A 27433-nucleotide genomic window follows, 5' to 3' on the forward strand; every position below is an offset into this window, starting at 1 on the left:
CTGCTTCATCAAGCATTTTGGCAAATCCTTCTTACTGTGTAAATGATTTTCCTAACTTTTCTGTTGATTCCCAGGAAGCCTTTAAAATCACTCATGACTGCAGGCCTTTACAATTTCTAATTTAATTAATCCACTGCAGCTTTGATGAATATTATTGTATCCGTAATAGTGAATGATTTCCAGTATGGCATTGTGTCTAGATTGGAGTCTGCATCAATTGCTGATCGAATGTTATCAAATACCAGGAAGGTATATGTGGCCTTGACAAACTGAATGATGCCCTGGTCAAGGGGTTGAAGCAGTGAGGTTGTATTTGAAGTTGTAAACTTCTAGCTTCAACATTTTCATGTTTATAACAGTTCAGGTTGACTAGGTGCATTATCCATTATTAATAGGACTTTAAGTTCCAACCTTTCCTCTTGTAAATATTTTTTCACTTGTGGGATGAAACATGAGTAAAAAAACCATCCAATAAATGAGGCGACTGTCACCCCTGCTTTTTGACAGTTTTTGAGAGCAAGTGAGTTCTTTGTCCTGCACACTCCACATATTACTCTGGACTTTATCACATGCCCTGCAGTGTTGCCACATAGTCAGAGTTCATCTGTCCTTCCATGTTTTATACCCTGGTACCTTCTTTGCACTGTTACGAATGTAGCTTCTATTGGGCATCTTCTTCCAGAAGAGCCCAGTTTCATTGCCACTGAAGACTTGCGTTTATGGTATCCTTTCTCCTTAATCAGTTCTAACACTGTCAGGAATGTGGCAGTAACTTCTTCATCAGCAGACTCAGCCTCTCCAGTAATTTTTATATTTTTCAGTCTAGATCTGTTCCTGAATCTGTGTAACCTTCCTTTGGGTGTGGGTGTGATCAGTCACTCAGTCATGTCCGTAACTTTTGTAGTTTGAGGTGCAACATCAAATGTAGCATAGATTTTCTTTTTCCTTCTTCACAATTTCACAGATAGAAGATTCATTCTTACTGTAGATCTTAGAAACCTTTTCACTTAAACGAAGCACTTCATGGCTTCTTTTTGGCATATTCAAATCTCCAGCATCGCTACTCTTGGCCACTGATAAGTAAAATAAGAGTTACTTAAACATAACCTCTGCAGTACAGTGACAGTTAATCTGGTAACCGAGGGGGCTATTGAATGATATATGGGAGGCATACATCACACAAAGGGATGATTCACATCCAGGGCAGCATAAATTGGGACAGTTCTCAAAATGATATGGAACTTAAAATTTATGACTTGTTTATTTCTGGAATTTTCCATTAGACTTCAGCTGACCGCTGGTAACTAAAACCACAAAAAGCAAAACTGTGGATAAGGGAGACTACGGTAATGTCATTCCACTGTCATCTGCCAGGATTAAAGTCGTGTATTCGGTTACTCTGTAGTCAAAACAACCAAGCCCTAGTCCAGACTGCTGTAAGACAAGAGTTCATTGCACTGCCCCTTTTGTTCTGCCCAGGCAGAGGTAGCTTTTCCTTTTGTTGTTTGACTGATAGTTTGGAGGAAATAGTGGCTCTTTTGTAAAAAGTAACCAGATTAGGTTAATTGTAATAAACCAACTAATATCAGTAATCCTTGCCATTGGCATGAAGTATTATTCAGAACAGTAGTTATATTTTTATTGTGCCATTGTGATTTTCTATACAGAAACACCCAAGATTCATTATTTCTATTTTTTAAATTTATAGCTCTTTAACTATATCCAAGATTTCACTGCCGGGGCTCTGCTGGTGGCTCAGTGCTAGAAAATCTGCCTACCATTGCAAGAGATGAGGGTTTGAGGGTTCAATCCCTGGTCCGGGAAGATCTCCTGGAGAAGAAAATGGCAACCCACTCCAATGTTCTTGCCTGGAAAACCCCATGGACAGAGAAGTCTAGCAGGCTGTAGTCCATGGTGTTCCAAAGAGTCGGACATGACCAAGGGACTGAACAATAGGATTTCACTGGCAGATTGTAGGCCAGGCTTGATGTTTTGTTAGAGACCCATGATATAGTACTTAAAAGCACTTCCTTTAGTTCATAGCTTCTGTTCAAGTATTTTTTCCATCCAAAAAGGTGCTGCTGCCATTTGCAATCGTTCCTCAAAAATGTGAACCGCTCTCAGTATAACTCTTAACAAAACACATGGCATCTGTGTGCTGAAAATTACCAGAAGCACATTGCTTACAGCTGGCTTTTCACCTTGGTTCCCAAGTGCTCGTGTACAGAATATGGACCTCATGTTCCATCTCTCTCTTTGAATGATGTAGGAGCTTTAAGCTTTCCTGGGTTACTTTGTATATTGAGTATTACAAAGAGAAGTCATTCTGCCTTGCTTTGGCTCTAATTGCAGAAAGTGAAGTCACCGCTTTTGCTGTCTTGGATCAAGACCAGACAGAAATTGTTGATACCAATGGAGCTGGAGATGCATTTGTTGGAGGTACAGACTCATTTATATGATTCTTACTTATAAGTTAAACATTTCCTTTAACCCTATCTTTGCCACATGGCCAAGATTTTTTAATTTAATAACTTTTAATTTCTTCTTTTAAAGAATTAACTCCTGGTATTTTTTCCATATGCTTCTATAATTTTTATGAAGGGTATATTACTATAGAAAAATACATATTTTGGGCTTAAAGGTAATTTACTGTTATGCTATAGCCCAGTCATTTTCACAAGATTAATTGTGTCTGTCAGAATATTGTGTAAACAAGCTGCATCAAGTATAGTACATAGTATATTCATAGCCCTTCTAGCTGAAATGTTAACACATTGTTGTTCTTTAAAACAAGTTGTGAATATTAATAGTATGCTAATAACTAAGAATGATGTCTTTGGATTATATCCTTTGATTGTATCATCTGTTTCTAAAACAATGGTTGGATGTTTATAAGAGCTAAGTCTTTTTTGGAGTGAGTAGTCAAAAATAAAATCAAGAAAATTGGCAGAGTCTTGGCTTCCTGACTTAGGGATTCCCTGGTGTCTCAGACAGTAAAGGGTCTGCCTGCAATGCAGGAAACCCCAGTTTGATCCCTGGGTCGGGAAGATTCCCCTGGAGAAGAAAATGACACTCTACTCCAGTATTCTTGCATGAAAAATCCCATGGACAGAGGAGCCTGGCAGGCTACAGTCCATGGGGTTGCAAAGGATCAGACACAGCTGAGCAACTTCATTTTCACTTGGCTTCCTGACTTAGGTTGATGTAAAATCTGATTCATAAGTTCTGAACTCCTTCTAGCTAAGTGTAGTTAAGCTAGGTTAAGATCTCTAGAAAGCTTTAGATTCCTGAATGATAGCCCAGAAGAGTCCCTCCTGATCTTTAGTTCTCATAACATCAAAGAAAGAAAGGTAAATGGAACTGACCCTTGTCCTTTTTCCTTGGAGTATAATTTGAATTGTGGGAAACTTATTTGAGATTATGTAACGGTTTTAACTTAGTATTGTTTAAAATATTTATATTCTTTTTATTTTAATATTCTATTTCACTAGCATGAATTTTTCATGTTTCCTTCTTTGAAACTTTTCATTACTAGTCTTAAACTGTTAACCATAATACTGGTAGCATGCACCATGCCCTGTTCTTTGGAAAGAGTACATGTGCATTCAACAAATACTGTGCTACTTTGCTGTCATTCATGTATCTTTTATTTCTTTGCTCTGAAAGTTTTCACCAGTGATTAGAGGATTTTGCAGCTGTTTTTTCTATTCCATGCTGCTTCAGAGGTCTAATACCATGTAAAATCTAATACCATGTAACCTAAAAACACCTTATCCAGAATTGGTTCAAATTCTGTAATACCTTAAGGAGACACTATTGATTTCCTGGTTAAAAATTGGTTAAACCAGTAATCTTAGTACAGAAACTTATAAACTTATAACTTTTGTGTGTATTATTTAAGCATTTAAAAATACTTAAAACAGTTAGAATTCTCTTTCTTTGCTATTTAGTTTGGTACTTCCTGAGGCCACCATAAATATAATGATGATGATATGATGATGGTGGCCTAATTAGCCACTACTTCTGATCCTCAGACCTGGGTTTCCTAGCCTTGCAACAGCAATTCCATTATAGACCCTTGCTGCTGCTGCTGCTGCTAAGTTGCTTCAGTAGTGTCCGACTCTGTGTGACCCCATAGACAGCAACCCACCAGGCTCCCCCGTCCCTGGGATTCTCCAGGCAAGAACACTGGAGTGGGTTGCCATTTCCTTCTCCAATGCATGAAAGTGAAAAGTGAAGTTGCTCAATCGCATCCGACTCTTGGCGACCCCATGGACTGCAGCCCACCAGGCTCCTCCATCCATGGGACTTCCCAGGCAAGAGTACTGGAGTGGGTTGCCATTGCCTTCTCCATAGACCCCTAACCTCCTATAATGTTTCCAGTACAAGGTAGGAATATGTAGACTTCCTGAGGAAGAGAAAAGTCATTCTTAGGATAGGAAAGTAGGAACAGCCAGTACCCATTTGTATTATGGTTAGAGTGATAAATAAACTATATCATCAAAGCACTTGGGCTCTTCGAGGATTTTCAGCCTGTTTATCTTGTTTTTCTTACTCAAGCTCAGTATATACTTATGGTTGGGGTACAGTGAGGTAAATAAAAAGGAAAGAGTGTGGAACAGGGACCTGCAAACTTTTTTTCCTAAAGGGCCAGGTAGTAAATATGTTAGGCCTTGCAAACCATATACAGGCTATATCGCATATTCTTCTCATTTGTTTTCTGGCTTGTTTCTTGTTTTGTTTTTTCATTTTTTACAGTACTCTAAAACTGTGAAAACCTTTCTTCTCTCTCCAACTGTAAAAAAGCAGACCACAGGCTGGGTCAGACCCTTAGGTTATGGTTTGCCAACCTCTTTTGTAATATGTTGGCAGCTTCCTCGCTTGATTCACTTTCATCATACCCTGGATTTCACTACAGATTGTTGAAATCAGTATAGAGAAAGTGGAAGGCAGGCTGAAACTAGGCAGAACTTTACTGATAAAACCTCAATTCAGTTCAGTTCAGTTGCTCATTCATGTCCAACTCTTTGCGACCCCATGGATTACAGCACAACAGGCCTCCCTGTCCATCAACAACTCCTAGAGTTTACTCAAACTCATGTCCATCCAGCCATCTCATCTTCTGTCGTCCCCTTCTCCTCCTGCCTTCAATCTTTCCCGGCACCAGGGTCTTTTCCAATGAGTCAGCTCTTCGCATCAGGTGGCCAAAGTATTGGAGTTTTAGCTTCAACATCAATCCTTCCAATGAACACCCAGGACTGATCTCCTTTAGGATAGACTGGTTGGATCTCCTTGCAGTCCAAGGGACTCTCAAGAGTCTTCTCCAATACCACAGTTCAAAAGCATCAATTCTTCTGCACTCAGCTTTCTTTATAGTCCAACTCTCACATCCATACATGACTACTGGAAAAACCATAGCCTTGACTAAACAGACCATTGTTGGCAAAGTAATGTCTGTGCTTTTGAATATGCTATCTAGGTTGGTCATAACTTTCCTTCCAAGGAGTAAGCGTCTTTTAATTTCATGGCTGCAGTCACCATCTGCAGTGATTTTGGATCCCCCAAAAATAAAGTCAGCCACTGTTTCCACTGTTTCTATCTATTTCCCATGAAGTTATGGGAACAGATGCCATGATCTTCGTTTCTGAATGTTGAGCTTTAAGCCAACTTTTTCATTCTCCTCTTTCACTTTCATCAAGAGGTTCTTTAGTTCTTCACTTTCTGCCATAAGGATCATGTCATCTGCATATCTCAATTAGGTATCCATTTTTTCATTTAACCTACTCTCATTGCTTCACAAGATAATCAGATCCTGAAAGACTGAGTCATGCAATGAGATAAATAATGTTATTTTAACAAAGAATTTCCTGAATTTTAATAAGTGTTATTAAATTCCCTGAATTCTTTAATAAGAATTTTAATAAGTGTTCCCTGGTGGCTCAGAGGATAAAGCATCGGCCTGCCATGTGGGAGACTCAGGTTTGATCCCTGGGTTGGGAAGATCCCCTGGAGAAGGAAATGGCAACCCACTCCAGTATTCTTGCCTGGAGAATCCCATGGATAGAGGAGCCTGGCGGGATACAGTCCACGGGGTTGCAAAGAGTCGGACGCGACTGAGCGGGTTCACTTCACTTAACAAAGAATACTAATGTTGGCTAGTTCAGCACATTCTGTTTACTTAAGTCAAGCAATACAGTAATAGCAATAAGTGACACGTAGTGCCCCAAGCCAGTCAATATCCTATGCACTTTACATGTATCAACTCATTTAATGTTCATAAAAGCTCCTGGATAAGTCATATTTAACCCCATTTTACTGATAATAAAGCTGAGAAACAGAAGGGTTGGGTAACTTGCCCAAAGTCTCATAGCTAGAAATTAGCAGAGATAGGCAGTATGAACTAACTGTTCTGCTTCTGTAAACGTTTAGGGAATTCTCATCATTAGGACTCAGAACCACAGACCAGCCTTACTAATAATAATTGGTTTTGCCGAAGAGAATTTTCCTGTCGTCTGCATCGATGACTTCATTTATTGAACAGGAGCTCTTGTTATCTGATGGGATTCTGAGAACTCTAGGGTAAGATTGTTGCAGAAAAGAAAGAGGAGAAAGGGAAGAGAATCAAAGGACTGGAATTCCCGGTGAGTTTGAACCGGGAACTTCTTGCTAAGCAGTGGAATTGATGGCGCTACAGAGGTACTGAAAGACAGATCATAAACTTGCTTGGCCAGCATGGAATCTGAATGGAGGGAGTTATATGAACCAACTGTTTAACAGCACCAGGCTGATGCATCTGTCTTACAATAGAGATGGTCTTGTTAGTTTGAAAAGTAAAAAATCCATTGGTTAAAATCCCCTACTTCCATCTCTGTACCTGGGAAAGCATACTCCTTTGGCTTGAACATGAATGGAGAGGCAGTGGCAACATTTGCGTGTGTTATGTAGTTTCTTTTTTGTGCTTTATTGCCTGATTAATATACCTCCTTTCTGATTGACACATTTTATCTTTAGATGGTTAAAATATTCCTCCTATTACTTTCAAGTTTTGCTGGCTTAAAAGCATTTCTTTCTTTTGTGAATTTGCATAACTGTATTCCAGTCCCAAATTTAAGTTCTTAGATAAATGATGACTTCACCTACCATGTGGTGATATTGCATATCACAATACCAGAGTGCCATGTATTCTTATTAGCCACATAAAAGGGACATGACTACATCATTGATGTATAATTTTAAAATGACTACCCCAAATGTACATAAATTAAATTCATAGTTCCATCTTAAGGGTTTAGTGACGGTGACAAATACCTCTGACCTCTACAAGCATACCTCCTTGTTCTGTTTGTAGATCTTCAGCACTTTTCTTACGTGTCACTTGCCAGCCCTGATGGAACTGCCCTTTTCACATTCTCCCTCAAAAGCCCAAGCACTACGATTGTACCCTTGGAAATGGAGACAATTCTATAATCTCTAAGTATGATTTCCTAATTTCCCAGGTCAGTAGAAAATTTCTTCCTGTTGTCCTGCTGTGCTTTGTCACAGCAGGTCTGCCTTTTCATTTGGAACCCTCTTTGTCACTGCCATAGTAACAAATGGAAACATTGAGAACATTTTGTGACAGGCACTGTCATTGTTCCCAGTGAAATCCCTTCCCCTGTGTCTTCCCAGTAAATGAAACTGAGAAGAAAAATCATAACAAATACCATGAAAGGGGACCTAATCAATATGTTCCCAGTGGGCTATCAATACCAGCTTGTGTTAATCTAATATGATTTAGTCATGTTTCATGGCAGCTGTAGGAATATGGACTAGATTTGCTAATCATTTTTAGACTGAGTACACCTTTGACAGATTATTCCCAGGCACATATATATTAATATAACTCTCAGATAAAAGACTAGAGACCTCACTCAAGGGCCAGCATTCTTAGGATTTAAAAAGCTTCATTAAATAATGGTTAAAAGCCATATATAGCTTAGAACAGTTTATTTGGAATGATAGTAGAGTAACTGTGCTGCCTTTAATATTTTTATTTTCAAATTCCCATGACAGCTTTTGCAGGGAAAATGAATTTTCCTAAAAGATATTACCTATAATATGCAAATAACTTTTAAAGCTACTTAGCAATCACACTGTAAATAATTATCCTATTTCTCATCTAATAAACAGGAGCATTAACTTCACTTTCTAACTTATGTTCAGAAAAGATGGTTTTTTTTTAAATGATTTAAGTTTCTAGAGCAGAGATACTACTTCCTTTTCAAGTAGCACCTGTCTATATTTCTAAAAACCATAGGGAATCTAAATTATGTTTGTATTTTCTATTTTTACCTTGCCTTTTGTTCCCAAACATTTGTATTAATAGCTTACTCTCCCATTTTTCTAAACTGCTGCTTCATTATGCTACACAAAGAAGTGATGCAGAATTCTTATGATTTTTTTTTTCCTGCACAACCCCCTTCCTTTGCTATCAACTCAGAGGACTAGAAAATAGCTTGGTACATGTTGAATATATCATTTCTCACACTTCTTTATTCAAAAACCAAAACCTTCATATGACGCACTGTATGCAGAAGATTTACTTGTGCATGGTAACCGAGAAGATTGCTGCATATTCCTACCATGTCCCACAGCAACAACAATCCCTTCTCTGTCTTTTATCTCTAGCAGGATGTCTTTAGTGTTCAATTTCTTAAGCAGTTTCCCTTAAAACCATTAAATGAGGAATAGAATACACTTGGCCATTTGTTGTTGTACAGTTGCTCAGTCGTCTCTGACTCTTTGTGATGCCCTGATGGCAGCACACCAGACTTGGTCATTAGGAATTTGACACACAACACAGACATCAGCTCAAGTTCATGCAAGGGGGAAGGGAAAAGAGATTCACACCTTGCACAGTCCTAGGATTCTTCATGACATGCTATGCTGATGTTTCACATCTAGAGATTTCAATATGCTGACATTGGACCAGGACCAAATTTCATGAACCTTGCCAAAGATTATTTAAGCCTTTGTTTGTCTAAAGAGGTAAAGATGATCCTCAAGCCTTAACAAAAAAGAGAAATAACTTTCATTCACATGGGATACAGGATGATTTTAGGATAAAGTCTGAAATTTCTCACCATTAGAAATGTTCCCTCAAAGATATAGTATCTTGGATGGCCTCCATCTAGAAGCAATTGTTAATAGATAATGGAATCCAAAGGACTTTGTCTTCCATTTGGATAATTTAGAGACAGGCTGAGCCGTGTAGGCTATCAGATCCTGAAGCTTACATATGAACCTTGTTATTGTTTAGTTGCTAAGTCATGTCCAACTCTTTTGTGACTCCAAAAAGAATCTGGCAGTCTCCTCTCTCTGTGGGATTTCCTAGGCAGGAATACTGGAGTGGATTGCCATTTCCTTCTCCAGGGTATCTTTTATGACCCAGGAATCAAACCCACGTCTCCTGCATTGCAGGTGGATTCTTTACACTGAGTCTCCTGGGAAGCCCAAAGATCAACCTTACATTTCCTGTGTTTGAAGGCTATTGAGAAATGCTTATTCTAAGGAAACAGCGTTGGTATTTATAAGATTTCATTTGGTGGAAAAGGGCAGAAGAAATATCCTAAGCAAAACTTTCTGAAGTTGATTTTCTTAGAAGTGACATGATAAAATTTATGTGTGTAAGTTTTCCAACTTTTAACGTTTGTGAGTCAAATAGAACTAATTTGAATCCAGCAGCAGTTTATGCTGCTATTATATGGATTTGGTCAGTGTTACCTACCTTATCTGTCTGATTCATACAGCCAGTATCATTTAGGTTTTGCTGTGTGACACACCACCCTCAAAACTTAGTGACCTGAAAAACAACCATTTATTTAGCTCCACAAATCTGTGAATTGACAGCTGGGCCCAGGCTCAACTGGGAGTTCCTCTAGTCTCAGAGGTTCGAGAGATTAAGTAATTTGCCCAAGGTCACAGTGAAAGCCAGGATTCGAACTTAAAGTTTGACTGCAAAGTTCTTAACTCTGATCATTTTGTTATACTCAATTCCATTAGTATATCCTTGTCTTCCCCTCCAAATGAGGAGAAATATCCAAAGTGCCTTTCTAACCACTAGTCTGTAGACTGGGGCCAGTCGACAGAAATTTCATCAGTCAATAGCAAAATGAAAAAAAAGGTAGGAGCAGTATAGTAAGTTTTCACAAAGCTAAATAATTCAATTGGAAATCTTGTCTCAGGAATGTTTGGATTTGTTACCATGTGCCTTTATTGGCTTTGTTATTAGTATAATCAAATAAATTATTAGAAACAACATCCAAACTATATGAAAACTTGTATGAAGTCTAACCTCTGTTGTCAGATGGCTGTTTACTGTCAACAGAAGTCTGAATAAAACAAAAATTTATCGACATGATCACTAAATTCACAGCTATTATCCCATCAGATATGAGTTCCCAAACCTGGGGTATGAACACAGGATCTTAATTTATTTTTCATTTAATTATCTAGTTTACATTGACGTTTTATGAAGTTAAGATATGTACCTTTTATTTCTAGCCCATGAAATAAATGGCAAATTAAAACCAGTCTCTGTCATCAAGTGCTCTTAGAATTTTAAAACCACCCTGCTGTGAAGAATTGTCAGTTGATCAAACACAGGTTTTTGAATTGAGTTAAATAGTAACAAAATTACTTATCTTGCATATGAATTGAAGCATAAATAATCTTACTATCATCTCCTTATTCCCACAGCTATGACTTTGTCCTGATGTGCCTTTTTGTTTTTAATTATTATTGCTTAAGATGTTAGTGCTGAAAGGGAGTATTTTTTTAAATCATGTTTCCTGGTTTTCAGGTTTTCAAACTGTTTTCAATAGTGAAACCATGTTCAAATGAGGTCTTATCTGAATCAAAATGAAATTAGGTTAAACAAATCCCCCATATGACCTTATCCACATTTTATTTAGCAGTTCATAAAAGAGTTCCCTTGAATGGGTTGATGTTAGTTATGAAAACCTAACATGATCTGTTAAAAAGCCCCCATTTGATGGATGAGGAAAGTGAGACCAAAGAAAGGGAGTTAATTGCAAATATGCAATACTAGAAGCTAGATCTCCTAATTCATTAATTCATGATCCAGTAATTACATATGTTCATAAGCCAAATGAAAGTTGTCAGTTAAGTACGCCTTTTGGAAATATATAGGTCAAGAGTCAATACCCCAAATGGATAGAAGCCTTTGATGTAGTTTTTTTTTTGTTTTTGGTGTGTGGGTATCCAAGATGTTAAAGCTTTCACAGTAAAGAGAAGCATGTGCTAAACTTTTATTTTTGGAACCACATCAAGAGCTCACAGGTTAGGTTTAGAATTCAGATTCTAATCTCATCGTGTACGTTGTTGTTCCATAAGGAGTAATGATCATTACAGCAGTATTTTGAAAGGGGTTGGGGTGTAAGGGCACCTTATCCATACAAGTAAAACATACTGCTTTCTGGTACTCTTTAGGAGCTTATTTTCTGAATTAGGAGCACTGAAAGGTTTTCTTGGTTTGGGATTTTTTTTTTTTATAATTCAAATGTAATATCCCACACCATGTTAATAGAGTTTGACAAGTTTCCATTTTCAGATACCAGAGAGAGGAAATAAGTTATCCTCATTGTTACAGCACTGATCACTGCCTGTGTATTATACCATACTGCTCAGTCGCTGTCTTTGTGTGGGAGAGCATATTGTGCTGAGCTATCATAAAGGAACCTTCGCTCTGAATTGACTTCCTGTCCATGTCAGTCACTACACCATCTGACACCACTTAGGCTTTGGTTTTCATTATGCAAATATCTGCTAGGTCAGACCTTACCCTTACAGGCACAGTAGCTTTTTAAGTTATTTCAAAACTTAATGTTTGTTGATTTCCTTTTTCCAGAAAAATCTGTGTTTTTTAACATATGAGTCACAAGTTGTTTAAGTTCATGACTAGCTGGTAGTCAATATGAAGTCAAAACAAAATTTTACTAACTAAACTACATAGAAAATGAAAGGAAAAAAAAAAAAAGCTTCTGTCTCAGGCTTTTTCAGCAGGGGGAAACCATTACTTTGTCACATCTGGGTAGTCTAAGCCAGCCAAATTGAAGTGGGAATTTCCTGCCATATGTTAGTTCTTTGAGCAACCTGTGAACATCTAAAAGAGGGTATATGAGTTCTTGTTTGGTAGAGCTGTAGCCACTGTGGAGGCTTGCGCCTAATAGGTAGCAGACATTTTTATGTACTGCCACTCATCAGGAGGTTGTGTCGTCTGTCTATAGCTAACAGTGTTTGCTCTTGTTAAATACGTTAATTTGGAAGACCTAATTTGGAAGGTAGAACATCAGGTCTCAGATGCTATGGCAAGAGTGAACGCTGTGAATTCCCAAATTTTGGTGATAGTTTTGTTTCATTAATAAAAAGAAGGTAAGACTGAATCACCATGGGTATTCCAGATAACTTGAATAAGGTTATTTTATAAAGTCAATGAAGACCAAAATAAGCCACTTAATATAAAGGAAAATAAAGATTCTGAAAAGGCAGAAGAAATATCAAGTATTTACATCAGCTTTCTGTTCAGATGCACATGGGAATTAGGAGGTAAAAATTTCATTCGGAAGAGTTGTGCACAAAAGGTAGAAATGCTTCATCCATTTGAAACAAGAGACATTTTTAAGGGGAAAAAAAAGGCTTTCCACATGATCTCACTGTTTTTGTCATCCTCTGTAAGGGAAAATATTGACATTTGCCAGACTGTTTGCTCCAGCTTTCTGATCTCCTGCAGTTTATTTTTATAACAACCTTATCGATGGGCCTCTTACCCAGCTCTCTAGGTTTAACTGAGTTGAGTCGATTTGTTACCACAGCTTCAAGTAGCTGTTACAGAACAAGCAAGACATCCTAATAAAGCTGTAAATGTGTTTACTCAAACAGAGTATTGATTTTACTTGGAGAGGGAGAAGCTGGTGCTTAGCACAGTGTCAGGGTGGATGAATTTCACTGCAGGTTTTCATTGTCATCTGTCATGGTTGTGAGACACTAAGTAAAGCCATCAGAGGATAATTAGAAGTACCAGAAATTTAGCCCCTAAAATCAGTTAACCGCCTGGGAGTTTTGTAGGTTAATTAACTTTTATTTAAAATTTCCTCTAGTAATAATAATCAAGCATTTTTAATGGTGCTTTCAGATAGAGCAAGATTTCAAGGTCGTGACTTGTTAAATATATAAATTTAATGGCTAAGGGTTTTTCAGACTTTTTTTCATTCTTGTAATTTAAGCTAACATTAGAACACAATGTAAGGAGACAGTGATCTGTACTCATATCAACAGACATACGTGGTCTTTCTGAAAAATCAATTTTAAAGAAACAGTAAAGCAATTAGAAAGTAATTAAAACACATCCTATTAAGGAAAAAAATTAGCCAGTTAGCATCTTTAGTAAACCTAAATGGTTTTGTAGTGCAGCATGACCTGGACGCATAAAACTAAATGCCACCCTTGTTTCTTAATACCTTCCTTCATTAAAGAAGAATCTAAAATATTCTAGCTTGCTGTAAGTCGTTATCTTGAAGATAAAAGTTGATTGCACAACTGTGAAAAAGACAAGAGTCAGATTAAGAAGTTACTTACCTTCTATAAAAACTATATGAGCTATTGAATTTGATAAAAGGTGGTCATATAAACACTTTACTTGCCTCCTTGCAAATGACTAGAATAAGTCACAGTTGAAATGAGTTATACCTAGGATGATGAACATAAACTGAAAATTTATCAAAAATAAGTTTTACCATTATAGATTTTTTTAATTAGTCTTTTCCCCATCATCTACAGTCATTTATTTGCTGCCTTATAAGAAACTCATGCTTTCTTGCACTACTGCCCAGCTTACCTAAATGACTCATTAAAATGATGATATCTAAGGAATGACCATTTCTAAAGCCTAGGAGTAACAGACTCTGTCAAAAAAACAGTGAAAGATATTGAAGCATTTTCTTTGCCTTTGAAATGCTATATAGTTATAAGCCAAATTCTACCCTGAGTTAAACTTTTAAACCTTGAAGTAGCAGATTGTAAAATTTTGTTATGTAACTGGGCACCACTAGAGCTGCTTCTTTTAATTTTTCAGAGGGTAGAGGAAGAAATTGATTTTTCAGAGCTGTATTTCCATCTTTATTCTATGTTGAAGTAGTCAAAGACAGAGGAAAAGGAAAGGATATAGATTTATGATTATAATATATCATTCTGTTTTTTATATTTTAAAATCCCTACAATATAGTAATTAATTTTGTTCTCTTCGTTTCTAGAGAATGATAGCTATATGAGGAAGCTTGTTGTCATGGAAGCAGGGAGTGGTGCAGGATCTAGTAGGGCAGCCATACTTTGGCTTCATCTGACTCCTTTGGTCAAAGGAACAGAAACCCATTTCATCTAGCTCAGAATAAGGATTGTTTTTTAAGGAAGCACATTAGCATTAAAGGAGACATTATAACATAGTGGTTAAGACAGTGGGTCAAAAGATGTGGATTTGAGTCCTGGTTCTGCCATTAACTAGTTGTGGAACTAGTTACTTGACATCTCTGAGCCTCAGTTTTCGCATCTATGAACAGAGGACAAAGTAACTCTCATTTGGGTTATTGTAAAGGTTGAATGTAACAATGTTTACAAAGCACAATACATAATACTTAGTAAGGACTCATTAAGTGTTACCTGTCATAAAAGGAATCTCAGGCAAGAACCATGACTGGACAGGTTTTTGCTGAGAATGGAGCCAGATGATGATTCTAGAACCCAACAGTTCTAGAGACCTCAACAGCAGAAATTCATGGATCTTTACTCCAGTGCTTATGCACTAATGTTACTCAGCTTCACTGTATCTCTGCTTCTTCCTTCTTGGTCTTTCTTTTTTTTCCATTCTGGCTCCTCAAAGAGAACACCAGGTTAGCTCAATTTACTTCTTGTGCTATTCATAAATAGGACACTGGAAGAATATCTTGGGTCAGATGTCCTGGCCTTGATCCAGGGGTTGATTTGTATGCTCAAAATACATCAACTGACCACCTCAACAATGCTGAAGGTGAAGCAGTTTTTCTTTTCTTTTTTTTTTTTTCTAATTTTATTTTCAAACTTTACATAATTGTATTAGTTTTGCCAAATATCAAAATGAATCCGCCACAGGTATACATGTGTTCCCCATCCTGAACCCTCCTCCCTCCTCCCTCCCTAAGCAGTTTTTCTTAAAAGGGTGATGGATGGAGCCTTTAAAGGGCTGCGTGTACATACATGCCTTGTCTTTACCCTTTTTCTCGTACTTAGAGTTCTGAAAATGTTCCCTACAGCATGATCCATCTATCACACAACACATGGAACATCAAACACCTTATATCTTAAGCTAGAAATCTAGGGATCATACTCAATATTTTCCTTTCCCTCTGTTCAAACCTTCAGTGAGTTCTTTTGACTCAGTTTTAAGGATATATCTCATATCAACTCATCTCAAATCCATCTGTTTTTCTGCTTTATCAGATCTACCACTTTAACTCAGGCCTATTTTTTACTTACTACAGTAGCTTCCCATGTGCTTAGTCTCTCAGTCATGTCCAACTCTTTGTGACCCCATGCACTGTAGCTCTCCAGGCTCCTCTGTCGATGGGATTCTCCAGGCAAGAATACTAGAGTGGGTTGCCATGCCCTTCTCTAGAAGATCTTCCCAACCCAGGGATCAAACCTAGGTCTTTGGCATTTACCATCTGAGCCACCAGGGGAGGGAATTCTGCCTGGCCAAATTCTGAAAATCGTCAAGACAAGGAACTCCTTTCTATATCTGTTCCATTTTCTTCCTTCTGGAATAGGAATGTCTATAACTATTATCATACGCCTATCCCACCACTGCATTTGGAAAGCAGGAGCCCTGTTGATGTCTTGTTTCTCTGATTCACAGATGCAAAGGAATTTTACCCCAGGGTTTGACCTGTTGCTGATTTAGATGATCTAGATGAGATTTGGGACTTTTGAACTGATGATGTTTGGACGAGAGTTTAAACTTTAGGTTTGAGACTTTGGGGAATATTAGGGTAGGGTGAATATATTTTGCACAGGGGACAGACATAAATTTTGGGGTCCAGAAGGCAGACTGTAGTGGGCTAAAGTTCACCTCCATAAAGATATGTCCATATCTTAATCCCCAGAACCTTGGAATGTTACCTTATTTGGCAAAAGGGTCTTACAGATGTAATTAAGTTTAGGCTCTTCATATGAAATTATCCTGGATTATCTCAGTGGGCTTGAAATTACAACAAAAATGTCCTTATAAGAAAGAGGCATAGGGGGATTAAATACACAGAGCAGAAGTTACTGTGAGGACAGAGCAGACAGGGAGATGTGGCCATAACCCAAGGAATACCAATAGCCACCCAAAGCTGGAAGAGGCAAGGGGAGATTTTCCTCTAGAGCCTTTGGAGGGATCATGGGCCCTTGATTTTGGACATCTGGCCACAACAACCATGAGAGAATAAATGTCTGATATGTTAGGTCACCTAGTTTGTAAGGAAACTAATACAACTAGTAAACATTTTAAAGGGTTTTGCACTTTAAAAAAAACATTCTGAAGAAAATCTGCATAAATTTCACCTTTGCTTGCATGCTCTAGCTATGCAAGCCTTCTTTCAGGCCTTAGACACTTTGTACATGGAATTCCCTTGGCCTGGAATGCTCTTCCCTACTTTGCATGGCAGTGTCTTTGCCATCCTCAGTCTCAGCTTAACAGTTTTCTCTAATCATTCTGTCTGACATGGCTCCATTCACTCTTCTGTACTGCTGCACATAGTCATTTTCCTAATAGCACTTAACATTCTCTGGAATTATCTTACTTATTAACTTATTCACTGACTTATTGCTTCTTAAAAAATCTCCCCCATTAAAATACAAGCTTTAAGAGAATAGAGTCTCTATGTGTCTTATTCTCCAATGTATCCTCAGGATCCACCACAGTACCTGGCAGAGAATAGACAGTAAATATTCACTGTATGATATAAAGTCAGTTAATCACACACATAGTTAGAACCAACTTACCTCCTACATCAAATAAACTTAGTATATCTAAGAACTTGGCTATTGAGGGATTTTGTCAGAAAAGGAATGAGTCAGGAAATAGCAGGTTAGACCATACTTTAGTATCAGGGCACCTTCACCTAAGATTAAACTGTGCTACTTAAATGACCACTGATAGAAGGTTAGATAAAGAAGATGTACAATGGAATATTACTCAGCCAGTAAAAAGAGTAAAATAAGGCCATGTGCAGCAACATGGATAGACCTAGAGATTGTCATACTGAGTGAATACTGAGTGAAGTAAGTCCAGTAGAGAAGGAGAAATATTATATGGCATCCCTTATATGTGTAATCTAAAAAGAAATGATAGAAATGAACTTAACTTACAAAACAGAAACAGACTCACAGACTTAGAGAATGAACTTACGGTTGCCAGGGGGAAGGGATAGTTAGGGAATGTGGAATGGACATGTACACACTGGTATATTTAAAATGGGTAACCTTCAGGGACCTCTGTGTAGCACATGGAACTGTGCTCTGTTTGTTGGCAGCCTGGATGGGAGAGGAGTTGGAGAGAGGATGGATACGTGTATATGTGTGGCTGAGTCCTCTCACTGTGCACGGGAAACTATCACAACATTGTTAATTGGCCATACCACAATACAAAATTTTAAAGTTTTTAAAAAATAAATAAAAGTGAAAAAGCGAAAAAAAAAGATTGAACTTTGCTATTATAAGTGTGTGGATGCTCAGTTGTATACTATTCTTTGCAACCCCAGAGACTATAGCCCGCCAGGCTCCTCTGTCCATGGGAATATCCAGGCAAGAATACTGGAGTGGGTTGCCATTTCTCCTCCAGGGGATCTTCCTTCCCAACCCAGGGGTTGAACCCTCCATCTCTTACATCTCCTGCATTGGCAGGCAGGTTCTTTACCTCTAGTGCCAGAATATGAAAACTGATTCTCAGGATCATAATCCTGAACATCAGTTCCTGATGTTAATAGGCAATAGCATACAAGCCAGAGGCTCCCAGGAAGATTTCACAGAGTGTACTGAAGTTACCCAGTAGATGTCTAAATTTGATTTGCTAAAGTGCCTAGTGGGATGTCCAGTGCCTCCAATAACAGTGCCTTTGTCATGTCCTACCTAGGATCTTTACTGCTATTTCTTACTGAAAGTGTTGTGAAATGCAGCTTCTCCACAGGAGTAGCAATGAGACTCCGATGAAGAGCGTTTGACGTACACTGAGCATACATACGTATGCCTGGGGCATAACCCTTGTTTCATTTTCTACACAGTTACCTAAGCTTTAAGCCACAGAATTGTTCTTAACTTTTTAACTTTCATCAGCACCCACATCAAATCACTGTTTATTCTCCTTCCTACCCTTATTATCTGTCACTTTAGACCTGTGGTTCTCAAACTTGAGCGTGCATTAGAATTCAGAAACCCATGGAAGACTTGTTAAAAGATAAGTTGCTGGGTCCTGTCCTCAGAGTTTCTGATTTGATAACGTCTGGGATGGGGGTTAGGTTACGCTAAAGCTGCTGGTATAGGAACTGCACTTAGAGAAACACTCCCAGAATACTGAAGGAGATGCCTATGTGAGCTCTCTGCCAGCACTCTCTTTCCTAGTGAATTCATGTTACTCACTTCTGCCAGGATTATTTTTAAAGTATTTATATGGCTTTCCTAAAAACTGTAAAATCCTCAAGGATTAACACTGTTTTATCCATCTTTGAATCCTTTGATGTCTAGCACCTTACCTAGTAATGGCAGGTATTCAGTAGCTGTTGGTTGATTGAATCAACCAAAATACTTTTGATAGCATTCTAGGTTTTTATTTTCATTTGCTTCTTATACAAGTTTGTATAAGTATATGAGTGTTAGCGTGATAGTGGCATGAGTCTAATAAATTGAGGATTCAGATTAGTCAGTGTTTTAATTTATAGCTTATTCCCTCTCTTAGAGCAGGCATGGGTAATAAAAATAAAAGTACAGCTTTTAAGTTGACTGTCTCATTTGCCGTGTGGAAGCATATATCTGATAACCATTGGTTTAGAAGGTATAGCAGACCAGTCTAAGGGAGCACATAAAATCATCACTGAAGTGTAGATACCTAAGACAGATGGAAAATAACCAAATATTGAAAATCAAATTGACCTAGAAATGACAGCAAAATTTTCACGAAGAAAAGGACAGGGAGAATATAGAATTCAGCACTCTTAGTTGCTGTAAAATATTATATCAGGTTTGCTTTAATTACATGGTAATGCCTCTGAGAACAAAGGTAATTACATGATAACTTATGTTACTATTCCCATATTATCTCTTAATAACTATGTGATTAACTCATCACTACTATACAGTGTGTAGTTCAATATTACTCATGTATAAAGAACATTGATGATGAGTTGGGGTGGGATGAGGGATGAAGATAGTAGAGAAAGCATAGTTGTATAAATATCTAGAATGCAAATGATTCATTAGCTCATTGACCTAGTCCTCAAGGATCTGAACCAAAGCTGTGGAGAATACCATCAGTGTCTAAAATGAATCATGTGGCTTTGAAGACAACATACATAAAATATAGTAAGTTTACTGTGAGCAGTGAAATAGATAAGTGATTATAGGACATAAGGCATATACTTTCATGTTTTGAGAGGTTTTTAGTTTTAAGTAAGTATTAAGATTTATTTTTTAATGAAAAAAGACGTTCTTTCACCCATATCATTAAGCAGCATCTTGAGTTTGTACGTGCAGACTATGTGGTGAGGATGTACAGCACCAGAAACTCTTCATTCATTCATTGCTGATAGGATTGCAAAATGGTACAGCCACTTTGGAAAACGGTTTGGCATTTTCTTAAAAAACACACTCTTACTGTAAGATCTAGCAATTGTGCTCCTTGGTTGCCCAAACGAATGGAAAACTTATACCTACATAAAAACCTGCACACGAATGTTTATAGCACTTTATTCATAATTGACAAAACTTATAAACAGTCAAGATGTCCTTCAGTAGATGACTGGATAAATAAACTGTAGTATATCCATTCCATGGAATATTATTCAGTCATAAAAAGAAACAAGCTGTCAAGCCATGAGGAGGACACAAAAGAAACTCAGACATACCACACTAAATGAAAGAAGCCAATTTGAAAGGGCTACAGATTGTATGAATCCTTTACTGAAAGGATAAGACTATGAAGAGAGTAAAGACATCAGTGATTGTCAAGGGGTGAGGAGGGAGTGAGAGGTATGAATAGATAGAGTACAGGGGTTTTTTGAGCAGTGAAACTATGCTATGTAGTATTGTAATGGTGTGTAACAAATCATTAGACATTTTCTTTTTTTATATATCTTTGAATCCTATAGAATGAACAACATAAAGTGAACCCTAATATAAACCATGTACTTCAGTGAGTCATTATCGGTTCATTAATTGTTAACAGCATACCACACTAATGCAAGACGTTAATGATAGGGGAAATAAGGGATGTAGCAATGAGAGTGTATATAGGAGCCCTGTACTTACTGTTGAGTTTTAAATTAAAAAAAAAAAAAAGGCCAAAATGGAAAGACCTTTCTCCCACCCACCTCATTTTACTAGTATCTTCAGTTTGTGTGTGTGCCTTAAGTCTCCCAACTTCATCAGTTACAGTGTTCTGAGATTCTAAGGCCAGTATCCTATGGCCAGTGATCTCACCATTTTTACTAAAAAAGCTTGTTCTATTGATGCTGAAGCTGAAACTCTAGTACTTTGGCCACCTCATGCGAAGAGTTGACTCATTGGAAATGACTCTGATGCTGGGAGGGGTTGGGGGCAGGAGGAGAAGGGGACGACAGAGGATGAGATGGCTGGATGGCATCACCGACTCGATGGACGTGAGTCTGAGTGAACTCCGGGTGTTGATGCTGGACAGGGAGGCCTGGCGTGCTGCGATTCATGGGGTCGCAAAGAGTCGGACCGGACTGAGCGACTGAACTGAACTGAACTGATTGATACCACATAATGACCACTCTATCCAAGTACAGTGAACCTTTCTGCTTAATTCTGGCAGGAATTCTCCCAGAATCCCTGCTAAGGAAGCATTGGTCCCTGAATTTCCATTTCAAAAGATGCAGACTGATGTATTTGGCATATGCCATCTACAAATGAAGTCTTCATGTGGGGAAGAAATACTGTACTAAGGTTGCCTCAAAAACTCTCTAAGGTGCCTCCTCTAACACTGCCTGTGTTTCCCTAAACCTCAGAATATAGAAGGTAGTGAAGATCTTTAGTTCTTGAGAAATCCTTCTGAGAATAATGACCAATTTCATTGTACTTAACACTCATACTGATTTACTTTACAGAAAGCTGTTCCCAAGTGGCTACAATTATTAATAAATTCTAAAAGCATGAATGGAAAACTATCAGAATAAAACATCACTTAGCTGAAATTCTTGAATGAGTTGTTCATAAACATTTTCTGAATAATTAAATGTTCCATGTTATCCTTTAAAATGTTTATTGATTTTTTTCTAATTATAAAAGTAATATTACTTACTATAGAATATTTAGGAAATAAAAGGAAACAGGAAGTAAAAATCATCTCCGAAATCTGGAAATGATCATAATTCTTCAGACATATAAGAATTTTGCTTTTTTACTGTTTTGAATAAACATGTTTCTAAAATACATTGCAAAGATCTGACCAAAGAGTAAAAATGGAGGGAAACACATGTAGGAATTTAATAAAATCAGAATGAGTACAGATGTACTCTACTATCTTTGCAACTCTTATGTAAACCTAAAATTATTTCAAAATAAAATGTTTGAAAATGTTTGGAACAAGATGGATTACTTAAAATATGGTGGTGGAACAAAAATGTAACTCTGGGAAAAATGAAAGTTGGTTACTACCAATCATGACACTCAATTTCTAAATGGAGTAAATAATTGAATGACCATAAGTGAACTAAAAGAAAATATGAGCTGATATTTATCTGAACTCATGGTATGGAAGACCTGTCTCAACCCAAATTCAGTGAAAAAAACTATTAAAAGATAAATATATCGATGTAGCAATAGAAGTAAAAGGCGAGTGACAAAATAACAGGAAGTAACTCTCAACATAAGTAGGAGACAAACTGGAAGAATGTCTTTTAGAAATCAATAATAGAAGAGAAATACTCTGGTAGGAGAACAAGTAAAAGCTGTCATCAGACGGCTCATAAAAAGAAGCACTACAAATGGCTAGTAAGCATATGAGCAAAAAAAGTTTTCAACCTCCCTAATAAACAAATAACTGTAAGTTAAAACAAAATTCTGCCTTTCACTTTTTAAATTATCAAACAGATTTTTTATAGCAAGAATGCTGTTGGGTATATACATTAATAACATCATTTTGAAAAGGAGTTTGGCAATATGAATAAAAAGCCTTAAAATTGATTACCTTTGGGGCTCCCCTGGCGGTCTAGTGACTAAGACTCTGAGCTCCCAATGCAGAGGGCCTGGGTTCTATCCCTGGTCAAGGAACTGGATCCCACATATACCAAGATCTGATGCATCTAAATAAATAAATAAATTTTAAAAATTAATTACCTTTCAAGAAATATATCCTAAGAAAATTAAAATTTTAAATTGTGCACAATAAGTGTTACTAAAATGTTATAAAGATACTTACTACAATGTTATTTATAGTAGTAAAAAAAATTAGAAATACACCTAAATATCCAGTAATCAGTCCAGTTCAGTTCAGTCATTCAGTCATGTCTGACTCTCTGCGACCCCATGAATTGCAGCACGCCAGGCCTCCCTGTCCATCACCAACTCCCGGAGTTCACTCAGACTCACATCCATCGAGTCAGTGATGCCATCCAGCCATCTCATCCTCTGTCGTCCCCTTCTCCTCCTGCCCCCAATCCCTCCCAGCAATATCCAATAATAGGATTAAGTAAATTATACTGCATCTACATTTAAAATGCATGGTCTCTAAGAATATTTAAAGATATGGGAAAATGTTTCTAATAAAGTTTTTATTACAGAAATAATACCTGTAAGCAGTAGAAAATACAACAGCACAAAAAGGAAATATATATGTATCATAGAAGTACTATATTTATATGTAATGAAAGGTAAGCATTGCTTCCACCCCAGGCCTCTAATTCCCCTCTGTGAGGTAGCTTTGGTTGCTGGTATTTATTGAATCCATCCATAAATATTCTGTGTTTGTGCAAGTTTGTATATGTATACATATCCTAGTTTTCATCAAATGAGAGTATACAGGGCTTACTTGAGTTTTCATTTACTTTTATCTTGGAAATTGTCTCATAGCAGCTTAATGAAGATCTAACTCATTTTAGTTAACTGCTTTCTATAATTCCGTCGCATGGATTTAACTGGTCACCTCTTCAAATTGTTGGATATTTTTTTTTTTTTTTTTTTACATAAACCATGTAGCCATATGTGATGATAATCAGAAAACCTAACTTGTGTTTTTACTGTGAATGTTGAATGAACAGTAATGGAGTCTACTGGGTTTTTAGTTCCAGCCACCACGAAAAATATTAGTAAAGGAACTATATATGAAAAGGAAAATACTGACTTGTAGATTTCATTCATTTCCTTCTAAAATTTTCCTGGCTGCTACGTGTCTTTAAGACTTTCATAATTACTGACAGTATTTCTGTTTTCTATGGATGACACTAAGAAAATTCTACATGTTGTATGTTTTCTACAGTAACTACATGGAATGGACAACTTGAGCTAGGAAATCTCATTGCCTTTTGCCCACACTAGCCATCACGCCTCTCTGTGCTTTGAGAAAAAAAACTTAGTACTCCTTTCAGCACAGTTTAAATTATGTGTCAGGTCTCATCTCAGACACTGAATTCATGCTGATTGAATGCTAAAATTGACCACTCTCTTTAACAGCAGTAAAAGAAAAGTCCAAATGAAATTAACCAGAAGATAATAAACCATTCTGGTTGTTAATGGACAGAGGTTTATTCTGAGAACTCTGGGTCTGTGATTGCTCCAAGATTCAGAGCCCTAGAAACCAAATTCAGTGTCAGTGAGAAGCCTTCAGGTACTGTGCCTCAGCAGCCCGAGACCTAAGGTCCATGACGTGACCAAAAGTGGGAGAGGCCCTGGAGTAAGCCTATCCATGAAAGGATCAAAGAGAGGTTAAGAGTCACAGAGAGAAGGCACTCAAGTTAAAAGGGACAACCACTGCCTCAGCATGTGAGTTCTTGATTTGGAAACCTGTACTGCTGTTTCTCGTTCACCAGTTGTATGCCTCCTGTTCCTGTTCTCATGGTTGTTTTGCGAGGCATATACACAGAGCCTTACCATTCGTTTTTAACATGATATACTGACAAGGACCATAAGCTAATGGCCTCCCCACAAAGAGCTTCTAAAGTACTTTTTCATATTGAACACCCATGCCAAGTCAGTTATTTAAAATTTTACTTCTTCTTTGGCCGAGTCTTTACTGAAACAGTACAAAATTCTTTTTTAATTTATCTGCAAGCCATATTTATCTGCTGTAGTGTCTGCTAGCCGCAGTCTTTGTAATTCATCACATTCAGTGAATGAAACATGAATAAGCACTTTGTTTACCTGCTGGCACAGTATTTGTATATACTCACAGCATATTGTATTTTTCCTACCTAAAAATACTTTATTGAAATAATATCCTAAAAATACAGAGAACTTTAAAAAACTGGGGTGGGAGAGCCAAAAATTCTACAGAAAAATAAGCAAAAGATCAGAAAAAACAATTCACAGAAAGAGATTAGTTTTTTAAACATAGAACAAGGTCTTCAATCTCACCCATAGTAAGAGAGATGCAAATTAAAGTTACATTGAGATATGTTTCTAACCCATCAGATTGGCAAAAAATCAAAAGCTTGACCGTGTACTCTGTTATTGAGGTTGTGGGGAAACATGTGCTCATAAACATTACTAGTGGAAATGCAAAAGGTTTAACCCCAAGGAAGGGGAATTTGGCAGTATCTAACAAAACTACTTACGTATTTATCCTTCAACCCCAAAAATGCCACTTCTAGAAATTTACCCAAAAGATACACACACACACCCAATAGCACAAAAGCACACATGCAAAATGTTATTCATTACAGAATTATTTGTAATTTCAAAGCATTAAAAACTGGTGAACATTCACACATAGGAGATGGAGTGAATGAACTGTGGTGTATCCATACAATAAGCTGCTATGCAGCTGTAAAAAAGAATGGGGAAAATCTCTTATGTATTAGTGTGCAGTGATGTCAGGAGATATTTTAAGTGAAAAAAAGGCAAAGTGCAAAAGGGCATATATTCTGTGCCACTCCTTTTGTAATAAAAAAAGAGGAAATAAAATGCACAGATTATCTGCTTACTTTTACAAAAATAAATACAGGAGTTCAATTCAGTTGCTCATTCATGTCCAACTCTTTGCGACCCCATGGATTGCAGCACAACAGGCCTCCCTGTCCATCACCAACTCCTAGAGTTTACTCAAACTCATGTCCATTGAGTTGGTGATGCCATCCAACCATCTTATCCTCTGTCGTCCCCTTCTCCCGCCTTCAATCTCTCCCAGCATCAGGGTCTTTTCAAATGAGTCCTTTGTTCTTCGCATCAGGTAGCCAAAGTATTGGAGTTTCAGCCTCAGCATCACTCCTTCCACAATGAATATTCAGGATTGATTTCCTTTAGGATGGACTGGTTGGATCTCCTTGCTGTCCAAGGGACTTAAGAGTCTTCTCCAACACCACAGTTCAAAAGCATCAATTCTTTGAGACTCATCTTTCTTTATAGTCCAGCTCTTGCATCCATACATTACTACTGGAAAAACCATAGCTTTGACTAGACGGACCTTTGTCAGCAAAGTAATGTCTCTGCTTTTTAACATGCTGTCTAGGTTAGTCATAACTTTTCTTCCAAAAAGTAAGCGTCTTTTAATTTCATGGGTGCAGCCACCATCTGCAGTGATTTTGGAGCCAAAAAAATAAAGTCAGCCACTGTTTCCACTGTTTCCCCATCTATTTGCCATGAAGTGATGGGACCGGATGCCATGATCTTAGTTTTCTGAATGCTGAGCTTTAAGCCAACTTTTTCACTCTCCTCTTTCACTTTCATCAAGAGGCTCTTTTGCTCTTCTTCACTTTCTGCCATAAGGGTGGTGTCATGTGCATATCTGAGGTTATTGATATTTCTCCTGGAAATCTTGATTCCAGCTTGTGCTTCATCCAGTCCAGCATTTCTCATGAAGACAAACCAAAAAACAGTGAAATTGGGTACCTCCAATGGTGAGAACATAGGGTAAAAGAAAGTGACACTTCTCTGAGCATACCATTTTTAGAATTTTTAATATTCTACATATGTTTAAAGAAATATTAAGTTAATAAGGATGAAAGTGAGGGATGAAAATTGAAATCGTGACCCCAACATTTTTTTCGGTCTTAAGTAAGTGAACCATTCTGAAAGAGTCAGTTCCTAGGCAGGCTGATAAGAAGTTTGGGGGTTCCCAAGGAGAGAGGGGTCTGGAATTCTCAAGGAGGAGGAAAGGACAAACATTTTTTCCCTCTACATTCCTTAGGATTATATAACAATAATGTATCCTGCTTGAGGACAGTTTCTGGAAAAAACCTTCAGGCTAATCCTGTTATCTTAAAATGTAAATTATGGGAGTGGGTCTAGTAAGGTCTTTACAACCTCCAGACATTCTTTTGATTCACTGTAATAGCTAATTAAAAGTATATAACTCCATTGCTAACACTAGTGAGGGGGTACTCTTTCTGCCCCCTTCTGATGTCTGTCAGAAGCTTTCTCTATCTCTTTTATACTTTAATACAACTTTATTACACAAAAGCTCTAAGCGATCAAGCCTCATCTCTGGCCCCGGATTAAATTCTTCTCTGGAGGCCAAGAGTCCCGGTGTCTTTCGTGGTTCAGCAACAACCTGTCAATTCTGAAGTGGAGTAAAAAGGAGAACCAATGTAAAGAGCGTACTGAACACAGTATTTGAGCACATTGGAGAACAGCAAACCAATTCTAAACTGTTTTTAATAGATTTGGGGTTTTGTAAAATTAGTAGTGAAGCAATTTTGAAGCTATTTTGGAGATAGTATAAAACTGAGCCAATAAATATTTTGATATTGTTGAAAGCTAGGGTTTTCACTATGGAAAAAAGTACAGAATCATAATAATGGACTGGAGAAAGGTAAGAAAGAGCACTATAAGGGTGGATTGGAACTGAAAGTATTGGTGTCAATTCAATATCTAAAATAGGTCTGTGTACACATGTATATACATACGTACACATTTATGTGTGTACACATAATACGTACATAAATGTGTATGTATGTATGTGTATCTGTATCTGTACATG

At 37.4% G+C, this 27433-nt stretch overlaps 1 protein-coding gene across 6 annotated transcripts in view; it reads left to right on the forward strand.

Annotated features, from left to right (window-relative positions):
- The window catches only part of ADK (adenosine kinase), a 543729-nt gene that overhangs the window by 509312 nt on the left and 6984 nt on the right, over positions 1–27433 (forward strand). For 4 of the 6 annotated variants that reach the window (XR_009493219.1, XM_005226479.4, XM_059882620.1 and 1 more), the window contains 1 exon segment: positions 2353–2439. The exons of the other annotated variants lie outside the window; for them this stretch is intronic. Coding sequence is in view for 3 of the 4 variants with exons in the window: in XM_005226479.4 (XP_005226536.1) it covers positions 2353–2439 (87 nt within the window). In the remaining variant the exon portion in view is untranslated. 6 annotated transcript variants of the gene reach the window in all.

This window comes from Bos taurus, chromosome 28, assembly GCF_002263795.3.
Source record: "Bos taurus isolate L1 Dominette 01449 registration number 42190680 breed Hereford chromosome 28, ARS-UCD2.0, whole genome shotgun sequence".
Classification (NCBI taxonomy): Eukaryota; Metazoa; Chordata; class Mammalia; order Artiodactyla; family Bovidae; genus Bos; species Bos taurus.